The sequence below is a fragment of the Carassius gibelio genome, chromosome B19 (assembly GCF_023724105.1).
Source record: "Carassius gibelio isolate Cgi1373 ecotype wild population from Czech Republic chromosome B19, carGib1.2-hapl.c, whole genome shotgun sequence".
Lineage (NCBI taxonomy): Eukaryota > Metazoa > Chordata > Actinopteri > Cypriniformes > Cyprinidae > Carassius > Carassius gibelio.
The window spans coordinates 33,649,163-33,664,189 of NC_068414.1; the positions used below are offsets into that span (position 1 = coordinate 33,649,163).

General features: G+C 35.9%; 2 protein-coding genes across 2 annotated transcripts; one reads left to right on the forward strand and one right to left on the reverse strand.

Annotated features, from left to right (window-relative positions):
- The first annotated feature begins 4,149 nt into the window (after positions 1 to 4,149).
- Positions 4,150 to 9,049, forward strand: LOC127978944 (transmembrane protein 42). The gene is made up of 3 exons (XM_052583967.1): positions 4,150 to 4,488; positions 4,959 to 5,105; positions 6,517 to 9,049. Exons 1-3 carry the CDS (start codon positions 4,312 to 4,314, stop codon positions 6,655 to 6,657), a joined length of 465 nt encoding a protein of 154 aa, XP_052439927.1. The 5' UTR covers positions 4,150 to 4,311; the 3' UTR covers positions 6,658 to 9,049.
- A 469-nt stretch (positions 9,050 to 9,518) lies between these two features.
- Positions 9,519 to 14,865, reverse strand: LOC127978943 (palmitoyltransferase ZDHHC3). The gene is made up of 7 exons (XM_052583966.1): positions 14,615 to 14,865; positions 13,295 to 13,632; positions 13,079 to 13,203; positions 12,892 to 12,988; positions 12,254 to 12,335; positions 12,000 to 12,130; positions 9,519 to 11,110 (listed from the first exon to the last, which is right to left on the reverse strand). The coding sequence occupies exons 2-7, from the start codon at positions 13,601 to 13,603 to the stop codon at positions 10,952 to 10,954; spliced, it is 903 nt and encodes a 300-aa protein (XP_052439926.1). The 5' UTR covers positions 13,604 to 13,632; positions 14,615 to 14,865; the 3' UTR covers positions 9,519 to 10,951.
- Between the last annotated feature and the right edge of the window lie 162 nt (positions 14,866 to 15,027).

Here is a 15,027-nt window from a genome sequence, read left to right on the forward strand (position 1 = left end):
TCTCGCTCTTTCTCTCCATCCATTAGTACGATAAAGAAACATGTTCATGGCTGAAGCATCTTACGAGTCACTAAATCAATCTGAGTCGTGCTGAGAAATGGAGCTACTGATGGATCTGTGCTGCATATTTACAAAGCCTCCGCTTCAGGTTTCACTACAAGAGGCCAGAGATAGATTTCCTTCTGCCAGGACGACACGGCAAACACACTGCAGATCAATATGAGCAGAGAGAGCAGGATTTGACTGAAGTCAAGCTCAGGTCAGCTGCATTACTGCACACTGAAGTATACATGATTCACTGAAATTCATCTGAAATTGGGAAAGGGCTTATAGTGCATCTATCAGGATCATAAAGGCTGCGATTAAATTTATATATTTCTTTGTGTTTCTGAGTGAAGCACAGCACTGTGTTCATTTACACATGCGCAGCTCATGATACTGTTTTCCACCAAGGAAAAATTTGTTTCCAACTTTTTATTTCACAATTCTTTATAAATAAGAATAGAAGAAAGTCAGAATTGTGAGATAGAACTCAGAACTTCCACAAAAGTCTTTATTGTGACATAAAAAATGTGATTTCATTATTTCTTGGTGGAACAAAAGCTTCCAGAGGAAACAGAATCACGAGCTGCTCACGTTTAAATAAACACAGTCCCGCTTATGTGAGGGTTATGTTTGGTTTTTGTCCTAGTTTTCATTGTGTTTTCAATTGGCCTGTTCTCCTGTGACCTATAGTTCTCCTTAGTTTCCTGATTGTCGTTCTGTTCACCTGTGTGTGGTTAATTAACTCATCAGTTCCTTTGTTTGCTCCCCTACTTAAACCCTCAGTTCTCTCTTAACGTCAGTCCATTGTCATAGTGGTTGAGCTGAGCAACCTGGACAAGGCCAAGAAGATCCATCCTCCATGGCCTCCTGAATAACCCGCTATGCAATGGCTCCCTGTGTTATTTTGTTTTTGGTTTGCAATATTTCACCGTTTTCAACAGAAGAATTGCAATTTCCCTAAATAGAGTAGCCATATCCAAAGGAATTGGTTCCTACAATTTCCCACTTCAGTTTTAGCTAATCTGTGCATAAGAGTCTCATCTTTCATCACTGAGTCCTGGAGAACATGATGAGCTGTGATTTACTGCACAGCTGCAGCAGATGTTGATGCAAATGTATGTTAATGTGAGTGGTGAATGTTCAGACTGTGTTGTGTAGCTGAGTGTCAGTACAGAGGGGAAAACTTCTAAAAAAAAAAAAAAACCTTCTATAATTTTTGTGTTTGATTTTCTGGCATTACCAGTGTCTCTGTTTTTTGTCTGTTCTGTTATCCAGCACATTCATATTGGGACCAAAGCTCTCATAATGATGATGATGATGAGCTCAGGAACTAGACATCAGGAAATCTTTCCCATTTTCTTGCTGTTTTGCTGGTCATCACATGCTAATATCTGACCACACACAGATCACAAACATCTGCCCACAATCACACAATCCTTATCTCCTGCAAATATGTGCCTCGTGGTATCCAGGGAAACTAAAACTACTTTCTTTTCATGATATGTTATAAGGAACAGAAATATCAAGCATTTTTATACTTTATCCCAAGAGTAAAGCATTTTGTTAGTGTACTAATTAACTAGTTAGTGTTTGTAGTTAACATTTACTATATGTTTCTTTTATGCAAATGCACTTAAGGCAGGGATCTGATCTCATATTTAATGCATCTGATTAATATATAAGAATAGAAGTAACTGCACATCAGATCAGCTTCTGCCTTCAGACGATGTTCAAAGGCTTCTGAATGATCCGCATCAGAGACACAATGATCTGATGTGATTGTGTGTGCTGTTGTTTTGGCATGCGTCTGCTGATGCGTGCTGTCATTCGCTTGCTCTGTCGTCGTCTGAAGCAGCACGCTCCTGTGATGGAGGCTATATTTGGCCTCAGCACGCTCACAGTGGAAGTCGTTCCAGCTGAGAAGGTCCTGTCAAATTAGGCTCCCCATCCAGCGCTGGATCTCTAAGAGCTTCTGAACAGAGAAACGTGACAGTAGAGCTTCAGCTGAAGCCTGTTACACTCCAGAAACTATCTATCTATCTATCTATCTATCTATCTATCTATCTATCTATCTATCTATCTATCTATCTATCTATCTATCTATCTATATATCTATCTATCTATCTATCTATCTATCTATCTCTGCCAGTCTTGCATTATCTCTGCTAATTAACTCCTCGTGTTCTTCACACTTTCATGGAGGAAAATCTTGCAAATAAGAGGCCAATTATCCTTGTGTTCAGCAGAGACAGTGACCTGTGACGGCCTTTAATTGCTTCTGTCCGTTGTTAAAGGAAGGATCTTCCACAGAAACACGAGCTGGTGGATTTTCTGCCCCTCAGGCATTCGCTCTGTTCTCTCACGCTGTTCATTGTTCAGAGTGTTATCGTGCTAATGAGAGAGTCTAAAAGTTCGATGATCTCTGGAGGGATGTGCATGGACTCCGTCTCAGAGAAACTTCAGACTTTGCAGAAGATGAAAATATGCAGCTGGTGACCTCAAGCAGCCTGGATCTTCCAGCTGGCTTCATCTCTGATTAGTTACTAAGACACTAAAGGAGTTCTGGAGAGAACGGTTTTGCAAACTTTTCCAATCTCACGACGTGCTCTCTTTATTTTTGAGATGTTGTTTCTTGAACTGAGAATGATCAGATTACAGAAGTTCTGTCTGGTAGTTAAACATGGCGTGGCAGGGGAAGATGGAAAAGAGGAAGTATAAGCTTTGCACTTCCTAATGGCAGAAAAGACTGAAAAACCTGATCGACTGACACAGAAAAGAACAGCAATATTTCCACAAGAGACGTGATTTGAGGACTTCTGGAGCACAAACAATGAATCTAGTGTCCTCTACTGGCCTCACAGCTAACATTACTAAAATACCTCCCAAAATACCAGAGGGTTGCCAAAGCAACATTTGGTTTTAATCAAAATAAACGCAATTAAACATTAATTAAGCTTTATTGACCTTTTATTACAAAATGACAAAAACACATAATTTACTTATAAACTCAAAAATTAAAATGTAAAATATAAAAATGGGAACATAAAAAAACTATAACAACATCTGTGACACTATTAATTTCAAGTAAGATAAGAACAGCCCACTGACATGTCTGTAATGCCCTTTAGATCAGAATCTGCTCTCCATCAAGTCACCATCCATCGCTGATTAAAGTCACAGTTCTTGGATGGAAACATTTGTTCTTTAAATGTCATTGGATGAGTTCTTTAATGGGAATGATGAGTCATTCGAGAGCATCTCTCTCCCTGATGTGTCTGATAAGGTCATGTTCCTGTATCTGTCTGAGAATGGAGAATCATCTCATTAGCATTATTTTCTTCTTCCACAGGAGAATTCTCAGAATTTCACTGGACCATCTTTGAATTCAACTGATCAGTTTATCTAATTAATAAATGCAGGAATGCATGTATGTTGGTTTTTGAAATAAGTCTCTCATGATATAAAGGGGAAGTTGTGACCTGGTTAGAGAGTTTGACCCCTGAGGTTGTGGGTTCGAGTCTCGGGCCGGCAATACCATGACTGAGGTGTCCTTGAGCAATGCACCGAATCCTCAACTGCTCCCCGGGCACCGCAGCATAAATGATACCTACTGCTCCGGGTGTGAGTTCACAGTGAGTGTGTGTTGTGTGGGCACTTTGGATGGGTTAAATGCAGAGCATGAATTCTTAGTATGGCTCACCATAATTGGCTGTATGTCATGTCACTTTCACATACATTTTTATTTTCAAGATTATTTAATAAATTCTTTAATAAATAAATAAAAAAATCATAAAATCATAAAAAAATATCATAATTTGTGCTCCGAAGATGAACGAAGGTCTTAGGATTTGAGTGTGATTTGACCAAGAACAACTGGACTGGAACATCATTCCAATCAACCAATCCGAATGCAGTGATAACTTTTCAGGAAATCAGGCTGGTGCCTTTACACCCTTGTTAATCATCTACCATTTTCCCTCTGATTTTAGGAATAAAGTTATGGGTAAGGTTAGGTTTAGGGGTAGGGATTGGTCTGTATTTTTGGACAGTTGATCCAGTTGGCAAAATCACGGCGACCAATTAACGACAGAATGTATTTTATTCACGTACACAATGCGTAAAATGTCAAATACAGCATGGACTACATCTCCCAGAATGCACCTGCGCCGCGCGCTTCCTCGCAGCAGCGGTGATGATGCTGATGGAGTGTTTTCGCTCGCGGTGCTGGAGATGTGATGGGTCTTCTGGAGTTCGTCTCTGATCGTCATGTTTCCCGGGGTCCTTTACGCGCTGCTGGCGGGTTTTCTCGGCGCGGTCGCGTCCTCCTCCGCCAAACTGTCCCTCGGCACCGACTACCTGAAGGGCGTGTGTGAGACCGGCCTGCGGACCTGGGGCGAGCAGAGGAGATTCACGCAGGACAGCGACACGAGCGCGTGCGACTGGGTGAGTCAGTCACTGTCACTGTCACATCAGGGCTCAAACAACACTCGCATTTAGCTGTTTACTGGGAAGAGGATGAGGATGATGATGTTGCGTGACAGACGCGAATGACCTTCAGCAGAGCGCACGTGACAGTGCTCTTTTTTATGCACTAATTGAGCTTTAGTATTTACACAGCCAGTATTCATTTATATGGACAGCATGAGACAAGTGGTGATTAAGTACATTGTTTAAATACAGAGATAGTATGTTAAATGTACATATTCATGGTGTCCCAAAATAGCACCGTGTGCACAGTGCCCTCAGATAATCTTAAGTTTATCTTCAGCAGTACTAAAGAATCATTTTAGTATATTAAGTACAAAATAAGTTGCATGAACATAGAGCACTTTAAGTACATTATTGAAAGTACTTTTTTTTTAAAATCCTGGGATACTAAGTGAATTATAATTGGCCCACTGTTTTGTTTCTAGCTGCACATCCCTCTCCGACTGCTGTGTGGAGGTCTGCTGTTCACCTGTAACGCTGTGATGTGGACGTTCCTGGCCAAAGCTCTCCGCAGCTCGTGCTCCTCCACCCGCACCACTGTGACCACCACCGCCTCCAACTTCATCTCCTCTGTGAGTGTCTTATCTGGGGCCGACTGATGAGTAAAAATATATATTTATATATATATAGAAATCCTTAGCTAGTCATTTTGAACACCTGGAAAAAATAGAAAAGTGGTTATCACTGTATTATAGATTTAAAAAAATGCACTCACTAAAAAAGAGAGAACATTTTAAATAAAAAAACAATTTGAAATGAATGAAAAATGAATTACATTAACTTTTAGAAAATATATTATTTAAAGAAAATGGTTCATAGTAATCTTTAAACTGGAAAAAACTCTTTATTATAAATAAAAATGCACACGCAAAATAAATATATTTTATGTATTCATATATTTAAAAATATGTATTTAAATGATTACTATGCTACTTGACTATGCTTAGGTCAAAAGCAATGCATAAGATAGAAACCATTAAATAATTTGAAATGTGTGTTTATATATATATATATATATATATATACACACACATACAAAAAATAACATTCATAGAGCAATTTTTAGCTGAAATATTATTTTAAATAATCTGCATGCATTAAAAAAACGTTCAAAGTAATAGAGGAATTTCTAGCTGTTGAATTTTTTTTAACCGATTTTAAAAGTATGTAATCTTAATCATTCATTACATAAAACATTTATTAGCTAGTGACCTTGAACAACTTAAAAAAAATCACTTTTATTATAAAAAAAAATGCACTTATGAAAATGATGAATTATTTTAAATATTTATTTTAAACATTTTACCTTAACAAATGAATAATTATTATTTTAAAAATCCTTAGTCCTTTGAACTCGAAAAGTGTTCATCACCATATTATAGATAAAAACAAATGCACTCACAAAACAGAAAAAGAAAATGTAAAATAAAAAACAATTTCTATCTGTTGAATTACATTAAATAACTTTTAGAAAATATATTATTTAAAGAAAATGGTTTATAGTAATCTTAAAACTGGAAAAACATCTTTATTATAGATAAAAACGCACACACACACATATTCATATATTTAAAAATATGTATTTAAATGATTCAGTTTTTTTTACTTTTTTAGCTATCTTAAAACAACTAAAGTCAGAAAAGTGATTATCACTTCATTAAAGATCATTGCATTGTTTGACTGAGTTTGCTAGAGGTAGAAGATGTCAGTTTGGCTTGCACATGGTTATGTAAAATGAACAAATAAATTGACATGAAATATTAATTATTAATAAGTGATCTTGTCATTTTGCTTTAGATTAGTTTAAGAATAAAATGTTAATGACTGCCTAGAAAATAATCTACCATGCAGCAAATTAATTTGTGTATTATTATTATTATTATTATTTAAATCTGCTAGAGGTGTCTTCTGCTTGTCACAGTGTATGTAGGTGTCTCATGTCGTGATGATGATGATCTGGTGGGTTTTGTCTCTGCTGAACAGGCGTTTCTGGGGCAGCTAATATTCGGGGAGACCCACGTGGCTCTGTGGTGGGTGGGCATCTCTCTCACTCTCTCCGGTCTGCTGGTGCTTCATCACACGTCGCCCAACCTCACCCAATCACACGACAGCAAGAGAGAATGACACTGCGTCTGCGTTAGATGAGTTCAGTGTGGTTTATGAACATATCAGCAAACACTCATATCCCCACTTCTCAAACTGTGTGTGGGTCCAGCTTCTCTCAGACACACAAACCTCCTACGCTCTTACCAAGATTTTACTTTCACTGCACAAGTGCTGCTCAAATTATTTGAGGTTAAACGTTAAAACGGAGAGATTGAAATGTTCTCGCAGCCGTAAATCTACTATCATGCCAAAGATCAATTTAAATATAAGAAATTACATTTTATTTATGTTTGTTGTTATTTATTTTTAAATTATTCTACATCATTGTTAATGTGGCAGGTCATATTTCACATCAAAATCAGTTTTTAATAAAGAAGATGAAGTTTGTTTCAGGACAATTAAAAAGGGAATAGATTACAAAAACATAAATTATGCACGAAAAGTGCAGCATTTTCACTTTTGAGTGAAATAATGCTAAATATAATTATTTTATTTATTTATTTTGAAATATGATCTGGATGCTCTTTCCTGAAAATGTTTCATGAGATTTATCTTATAAAATATTTTTTTTCTTTGCATCAAAATGTAAAACTTGCCATTTGATTTGACTGTTATTTTACTTCATATTCATACTACTGTAATTTTTGTTAATATTTTGAATTAGATTTTATTTTTAGATTTTCTGTTTACATTTTAATTTTTAAGTTATTTTTTTATATATGTCGTTTTATAAATAATTGTTTTAGTTAATTTCTTTTTATTTTCTTTGGTATTTTGGCACTTCAAATTAAACTTAACAAAAATTTAAAACTAAACGCTTTGGCAACTAGTTGAAGTAAAACAAAAAATGTTTTGAATGATTATATGATTTAAAGTAAAAGAAATGTTTTTAGTAAGCCAACCATGTTTGATACACAAGCAAATAAATAAACCAATAAATGAATCTTAAATTCAAAAATCAACAAACAAATACTTAAATCAATAAATATTGTTACATTTAAATATGAAAGTAGTTTTCTGCTCTCTGATCACATCTCTTTTTATCCTTTAATCTTGCTATTTCTTCAATGACATCACTTCCTTCGGTCTCCAGAGTGTCAGGTATTGGTTAAAGCTGTGGTTCCCCACATGTTTTTTTTTCATGCATCAACATCCTCCAGCACTGTGAGCACTGCGTGTGGCAGGAGACGTGCAATAATGACACCAAACCTCTCCAAATGTTGGCATTCTACATTCTTTACCAGAAAATGCTTTTCCCAAATATGCCACATGACTTATGCATGCAAACATCCAGTGATGTGATCGCAAAGACACTTCCTGTAGCTGTACGAATGAACGCAAACCAAAACCTGTTCTTCAGCCCCTTCTGCAGACACCGAAACTTACCAGGATGACGCAATGGAAACCAGCAGGTCATACTCGCCGTTTAACTCCTCTAATCTGATGCTTTTCATAGTGAAGAAAGATGATTTAACTTGTTTGTAAAAATCAGTAGCATGCATGAAGAAAGTCAGCTTTGACTTCACGATGACTCTGGAACATTGTAGCTCTTTACCAAACCTCGGTAAAGACCTGCTTTATCTGGATCTTCACGGACCCTGAAGCAGATTTAACAGGTCATTACTGGAGGGGGCTAAAGGACGAGGTCAAGGTCTTGCACTTCCTGTGAATTATTCTAGTTCTTCCTGTGTTATGAGTCTCAATTAAGAGACTCGTAGAGCAGCTAATACGGTAGATATTAATAAACATGGACCGAATGCATTCCATCATAATGTGATGTTCTGAAGTCCCTGGCAATGTGACGTCATCTGTGTTTAACGTTGACAACATCTGTCCTCGTCATGAGCCCATTATTGGCAAATAATGTTTCATTTTGTTATAAATATGCACGATGAACATTGAGAAACTGTTGAAGGATTTACAGTAACTTTAAATACATCTGAACAATGACGCTAGATTTACACTTAATTACTGTTACCGTAGTAACTATAGAATGTAGTGTTATGTGTCATTATGATTAAAGTATTAGTTCTGCCAAACATTTGTGTAAACTACTACCAGAACTAAAATATTCATATTTGGCATCATACACTGCAGTATTAGGGACCAAAAGAGAAAATATCGTGCATTAGAGGCCTGTTTGTAAATCTTTGACTTTGATTTCAAATTGCTAAGACCTGTTACTATTAAAGAAGGGATCATTGAACGTCAGTCAACCATCATGTTATAATATCTGTCTCATTCATGTTTATTATGGCATGTGTTTATGTAGCTGTCACTGAGTAAATCACGGGCCACATTCATACATGTGTATATAGTTGTATTATTTAATGGACCAACTAGAGCTCTGTAAACTCATCTAAATGAAATGACACTACACGAGTGATTCATTAAACTGATATGAAGTGTTCTGTGTGATTCTTTCATTGATATCAATAACTGAAGACAAATGAGCATGAACCGGCACAGAACAAAAACAGTTGAAATTGATATGATACTTCGATAATGATATGAATTATACATAGATATTTGAATATTGAATTGAAACTGAATATGACTATGGAGGCCTGTTTTTCACCATAAAATTTAAAATATAACTTTTTTTTCTCCTTAAGGTTTGACTTAACATCTCAAAATTCTGAGTTCATATTGCAGTTGCAACTTTATATCTCACAATTCTGTTTTAATCTTGCAATTCTGACATTTCTTTAGAAATTAATGGAAAAAAAAGAAAGTCTGAATTGCTATGGAAATGTTGAAATTGCCTCTTTATTTTACTTGTATTTACCCCTTGGCAAAAGAAATCTTCCATAGTAGAAATGTGAAGATTACATTTTTTTCATAACCATCTAAAGACAACAAAGCAGAGAAAATACCACTTTGGAAAAACAACAAAAAAGAAAATTTTATTGAATCGACTTTCAAAGTGAGAGCAACACCCAAAACTTCATTAAGATATTGATTTTGTTTTTTAAATACATGCACAACAAAGCATTGATTAAAAAAGGCACAATACATTGAAAGCAGGCAAAAGAATGTGCAATGAAAATGAAAAGAAACAGCAGTGATTATCAGTGACCCGTAGAGACCCGACGGGAAATACTGATCCAACAGCAGAACCGCCGAATACTTCAATGCACTGAAATCCACTGAGGACGCCGAACATCTGATGATCTGAGCTGGATTCGGAAGAGAAGCAGGACTGATAAGAACATGATGTGATCCTGAGGAGTCACAGGACGAAGACAGCAGCCGTCTGGATTCAGGAAGACCGAGCTCGTGCTCAAATACTGCAGTGACACACGAGCACCACCACCAAGAGACAGTGAAAACAGTCCAAGAACGGCTGAAAGTGATGTATTACAGTCAATAACGTATTTCCAGGCCTGTAATGAGCTACTGCATTCAGAAATTAATCTCATAAAACATGTCTCAAACACCAGATTTCATCCCAAAATCAACAGAAATAAATGTTTAATAAATAATTTGCAGGCAAAATGCACAGATATTATTTTCGAAACAAAGAAAATTGATTACTTTAATGACTGTATTTGAGAATAAGATTGAAAACAATCAGAAAATACAAAAATACTATTTTTAAGACTGATAAAAATATATGATTATTGTAATGCAAGTGTGTGTGTGTGTGTGTGTGTGTGTGTGTGTGTTGTAATTCAGTCCAAATGACTGGTTTACAGTAATGAGTAACCAGCACTGAGTGTGAGAATTAGTACTACTAATAATAATACAATACAAAGTACTATATTGTAAATCTGATAGAATGATGCATTTAATTATCATGTAAATAGTCACAATGCACAAAAAAATATGATTTTGGTATGATATATGGGCCAGACGTTTTCACTAGTGTTTTGAAAATGATAAATTAGTTGAAAAAAATATGTTTTGTGTGATTTAACTTTTCATAATGGAATAAAATTTGGCAAAGAAAGATTCCTCACACTCTAGCAGCATTTCTGTGCTAAAGCTCGAGCAGAGAATGAAAAGAAAGGCATTTCCTAATTACCCAGCGAATAATAAAGGCATCTGTCAATCAAGAAAAAAAATTAAGTAACGTCAAAAAGAAACACGAGTTATTTGCGACGGCTGGTGAGGGTTAGTAAGTTCCATACTCGAGGCCTCTAGATCCAGTTCATCTCAAACATGATTGATAAAGGACAGTGTTCACAGTGTGGGATTGATTATAAAAGATCAGCTGGACATCACAGTCACTCTCGAACAGAAACAGGTCACTAGAGTTCTGTGCGCTGAGGTCTCTCAGAGCAGACAGGGTTAAAAGCAAAGAGACGTCTCAGACCACGTACTGGTAGAGATTGGCCTTCCCGTGATCCGGCGGGGCAAACGGACTCAGCCAGGACACAGAGAACGGGTGACCGAACACCACCTTCATGTTCATCCACTTGGACCTTTTGGCCCATCGTCTCTCTTCCTTCTTCAGCTGCTCGATTCCCTGTGTACAGAGAGAGTCACGCTCTGAGAGTTTGATCTGATGATATCTGCGTTCAGTTATGACTGAATCCATCTAAATGCTTTCTTCAGCTGTTCAAGGGAATGTAGAAGACAAACGCTTCTCACACAGACTTGTGGCTCTTGAAATGTGGACGATGAAAAGCAAGTGGAATTTATTAAATGAGATGTTTGGTCACATAAACAGGTAAAAACTGCTCAAATTTACTCTTAAATTTACTCTTATTATAATTAACTAAAACTAAAACCAATAAAATCTTAATAAATGTGAACTGAAATAAAAAATAAAATCAAACTAAATAGGCATTCAAAAATAATAATAAATCATTAAAGCATGACAAAATTACTAAAACTTTCACATTTAAAAATTAAAATATAAAAAAAATTAATAAAAAATGATAATAGTATATAAATAATACAAAATAACTGCTTAATTTTCCACAAACTTTTATGCATTAGACAGTGTTACTTTTGTATCATATATATATTATTATAGTTTAATTCATATTTTGACCTAGTTTTTGATTGCATTTTTTTACATTTTTATTTACATTTTAGTTAAATTATTTAATTTTTAAATTAAATTTTTAAAATTATTAGTTAATTAAAAACAACAAAATTACTAACGTTTTAAAATAAAATGAAAATAAAAATTAATTCAAAATATGAATAAAAAAATACTGAAACTACTGCTTAAATTTGATGGTATTTTTTCTTAATATTTCAAATTATCTTTTTTTTCTTTTTCATTTTTATTTGAGTAAAAGTTAATAAACATTTCAATGGTTTTAGTTTTAGTTGACTATAATAACTCGGCATGAGGAAGCATGGTTTATTATCGTAGGAAGTGACATCAGCAGCTGTTGACTTACAGTCTCATCGTTACAGATGGAGTGAACCTGTGTCCCAAACATCACAGCAGTGAAGATGAGGAAGAGCAGGCTCTCAAAGCACAGGAGGATGAGGAGGATGAGGGTCGTCGGAGGAGAGAAAGAACTGCACTCTGAGGAGAGGAAACAGGAAGCTTTCTAAACTCACCAACCAATCAGAACGCTCCGTTACAACACAAGCAGCCAATCATTTAGCAGCAATACGAGGTAGATAAAACCCAGAAACAAGCACTTACTTGCCCAGTCTTCTTCAAAACACAAGACAAAATTGACAGCCACCATGATGAGAGCATGAAGAGAAATCAAAGCAATGTACATCTGTAAAAACACCAGAAACACTTTATTTATTTACTACAATCATTTTTATTGCAATATTTTATAGTTTTAGACATTTTGCTCTTTTACCATGTTTATTACCATTATTATTATAACTTAGAGTAGAGGGAATTTATTAAGTTTTTTATTAATTTGTATTATTATTATTATTATTTTATTATTTATTACTTCCAGTTATTAATTGGACTGCTTTAACCTATTTTAGTTAGTTGATTAAAGTTTGTGATATAACATATGACATATATAATTTTGAAATAAATAATTGTATTACATTTTTAAAGTCTTTAACAGTTTAAGTTAATAAATAACTCTGCCACAAAATAAAGTGGAAACTTGAAATAAAATAAATATTCAACTGAGATAAAATCTAAAAAACTAAAACACAACTAGTTTAAAAGGCAACCTGTACTAAAATATCTAAAATTGAAATAAAGAAGAAAAAGAAATAATATATATATATATATATATATAAATGAAAACATTTTCAAATGATTAATAAAAAAGTATCCGGATGATCCTAAAAGAACTTGAAACTCACAGTGAAAAGCACAAAGTATTTTTGGTTGCTCTCTCCCACACAGTTGTTGACCCAGGGACAATGATGGTCCATCTTCTTGATACAGCGCTTACACACACTACACAGACAAAACATACACTTATGATGACACATCTGCAGGAAACAGCCTCAGAAGTTAACCTCACACTGTGTGTGTGTGTGTGTTGACCTGCAGTGATGAGCTCTATCAGGTTTGATGCTGCAGCATTTGGGACATTTATACACCACCTGTCCCGGCTTGAGCTGCAGACTCTCGATGAACTCTTTAGTGGCGTTTCCCTTCGGAACGGCTCCCTGAGAGGAAAGACAGAGTCAAAACACCAGTCTTTGAATGCTTTAGTGATGAATCTACACAAACTATGGCATGTGTGTGTGTTTGTCTCACCGGGTCGGTGCACATGGCCTTGAAGTGTGAGGCCAGGGCGAGGAAGGCCAGTCCGTTAAACAAGGCACCGTTAACTAGGCTGTACAGCATACTCTTCGACGGCAGCAGCATTACGAAGATGACCACAAACTCAGCGAATAAGACCAGCAGCCACGTGATCACGCCGCACACGATGCCGCAGCCGTCCCGGATGAACCACATGTCACCGGCCGAGTGTGTCTGCGGAGGGGGAGGCATGCAGTGCTCCGGGCACAGATATCCTGCCTGACGCTCGATGTCCCGACCGTGGTTAGCTGGGGAACTCTTCATCCTTTCCACCAGGAAACACCCTCATCCTCCTTCAGACAGACAGATGTGAAGATCAACATGTAGGTCACACATCAGCCAGTTCATGCACTCCGCAGACGCTTTTCCAAAGTGACTTACAGTAGTGTTGTTTTACTATCCCTCTCTCCCTTAAAATTTACACTGCATTCAAGGAAAACAGTACATTTCTCACTTTATGCATCCCAGAGAATCAAACTCACGGTCAGTGTGTCGCAGGCCTTGCTCTACTGTTATAGTTATAGGAATCAATCTGCAATCAGCTTCTAACAGCACAGTTTTTAATGACAATATTTCAATCATGTGACCGTTGTCAGACATTTGAAAGCAGAGGATGCAATGTCTGCATATAGATTAGATAATAGATTACGTCCATTAACAAGAAGGGTTTTTACAGTTCACTTTAACTAAAAACATTAAAAACCACGAAAACTTAAGCATAATTTTATTACAGCTGTTTGCCAAGGTAATATTTATCAGTTTCCTTTAGTTTAAGTTAATGTACTAAAATGTTTAATCTGAAAGAAAAACAATATATAATTGAAACTATATAGACACTGTTTTATATATATATAAAACAGAAAATATAAACATGAAAACTACTTTTTAAAATATGATTATCATAAATTATACTAAAATAATACTCTTGTGTGTGTGTGCACGCTATGCTAAACAAATATAAAGGCTAAAAAGCTAAATAAATAAAATAAAACAAACATATGAATGGCCCTAAATGAATAAATGGCAAATATATGAATGAATACAAAACGATCGTAGGTAAAGTTATATTAAGAAAGTATTAATAAATAGTACTAAACTATGTTCTCCCCAAAATCCCTATTTTTGTCCTTCTTTATTTCTGTGAGAAGGCTTGTAGATATTGTACGAAATAATTCTCGAAGGCAACAAACGGGGGAGACACTTATATGTATGTTGATAAAAAGCCCAGTCTGTTTAAATCATCAAATGTATTGAGTTCAGTTCTGACTCACTCACTGTGTTCTGTGAATGCTCCAGCAGCGCGTCACGGACTTCTCTGCTTCAGATGATGAATGTTCTCTCCGCTTCTACACAGGTGACGTCAAGTAGCGATGAAATGTCAGTTTGTTGGATATATGAGCATGCGATTGTGTTTTTGTGTGAATGATCTCTTCAGTTTCGGCAGGTGAACCGCGACAACCAGGAAGTTTCTGTTACACACCCAACACAGTTGCCCACCCCGGACTTCCGCTTTCAGAACATTACACAATAAAAGCCCACACGCTTTCGGAAACCAGAAGTATCAGTGGAAATGCCCAAGATCGGTTTAGGATTTATTGGCGTTGATTGTGTATAAAGGTATCAGAAGATTACAATAATTTTATCGAAACGTTTTTAGAGTTAAATAAAATTAGAAAACATGCAGTGAT

Bases quoted from the DNA above. Each gene is read 5' to 3' on its own strand.
- LOC127978944 (XM_052583967.1), top strand. From the start codon at position 4,312: ATGTTTCCCGGGGTCCTTTACGCGCTGCTGGCGGGTTTTCTCGGCGCG. The intron at 4,489-4,958 runs GTGAGTCAGTCA...TTTTGTTTCTAG, and splicing joins ACACGAGCGCGTGCGACTGG to CTGCACATCCCTCTCCGACT. The intron at 5,106-6,516 runs GTGAGTGTCTTA...TCTGCTGAACAG, and splicing joins CCTCCAACTTCATCTCCTCT to GCGTTTCTGGGGCAGCTAAT.
- LOC127978943 (XM_052583966.1), bottom strand. From the start codon at position 13,603: ATGAAGAGTTCCCCAGCTAACCACGGTCGGGACATCGAGCGTCAGGCA. The intron at 13,204-13,294 runs GTGAGACAAACA...CTTTCCTCTCAG, and splicing joins AGGCCATGTGCACCGACCCG to GGAGCCGTTCCGAAGGGAAA. The intron at 12,989-13,078 runs GTCAACACACAC...TTGTCTGTGTAG, and splicing joins GATAGAGCTCATCACTGCAG to TGTGTGTAAGCGCTGTATCA.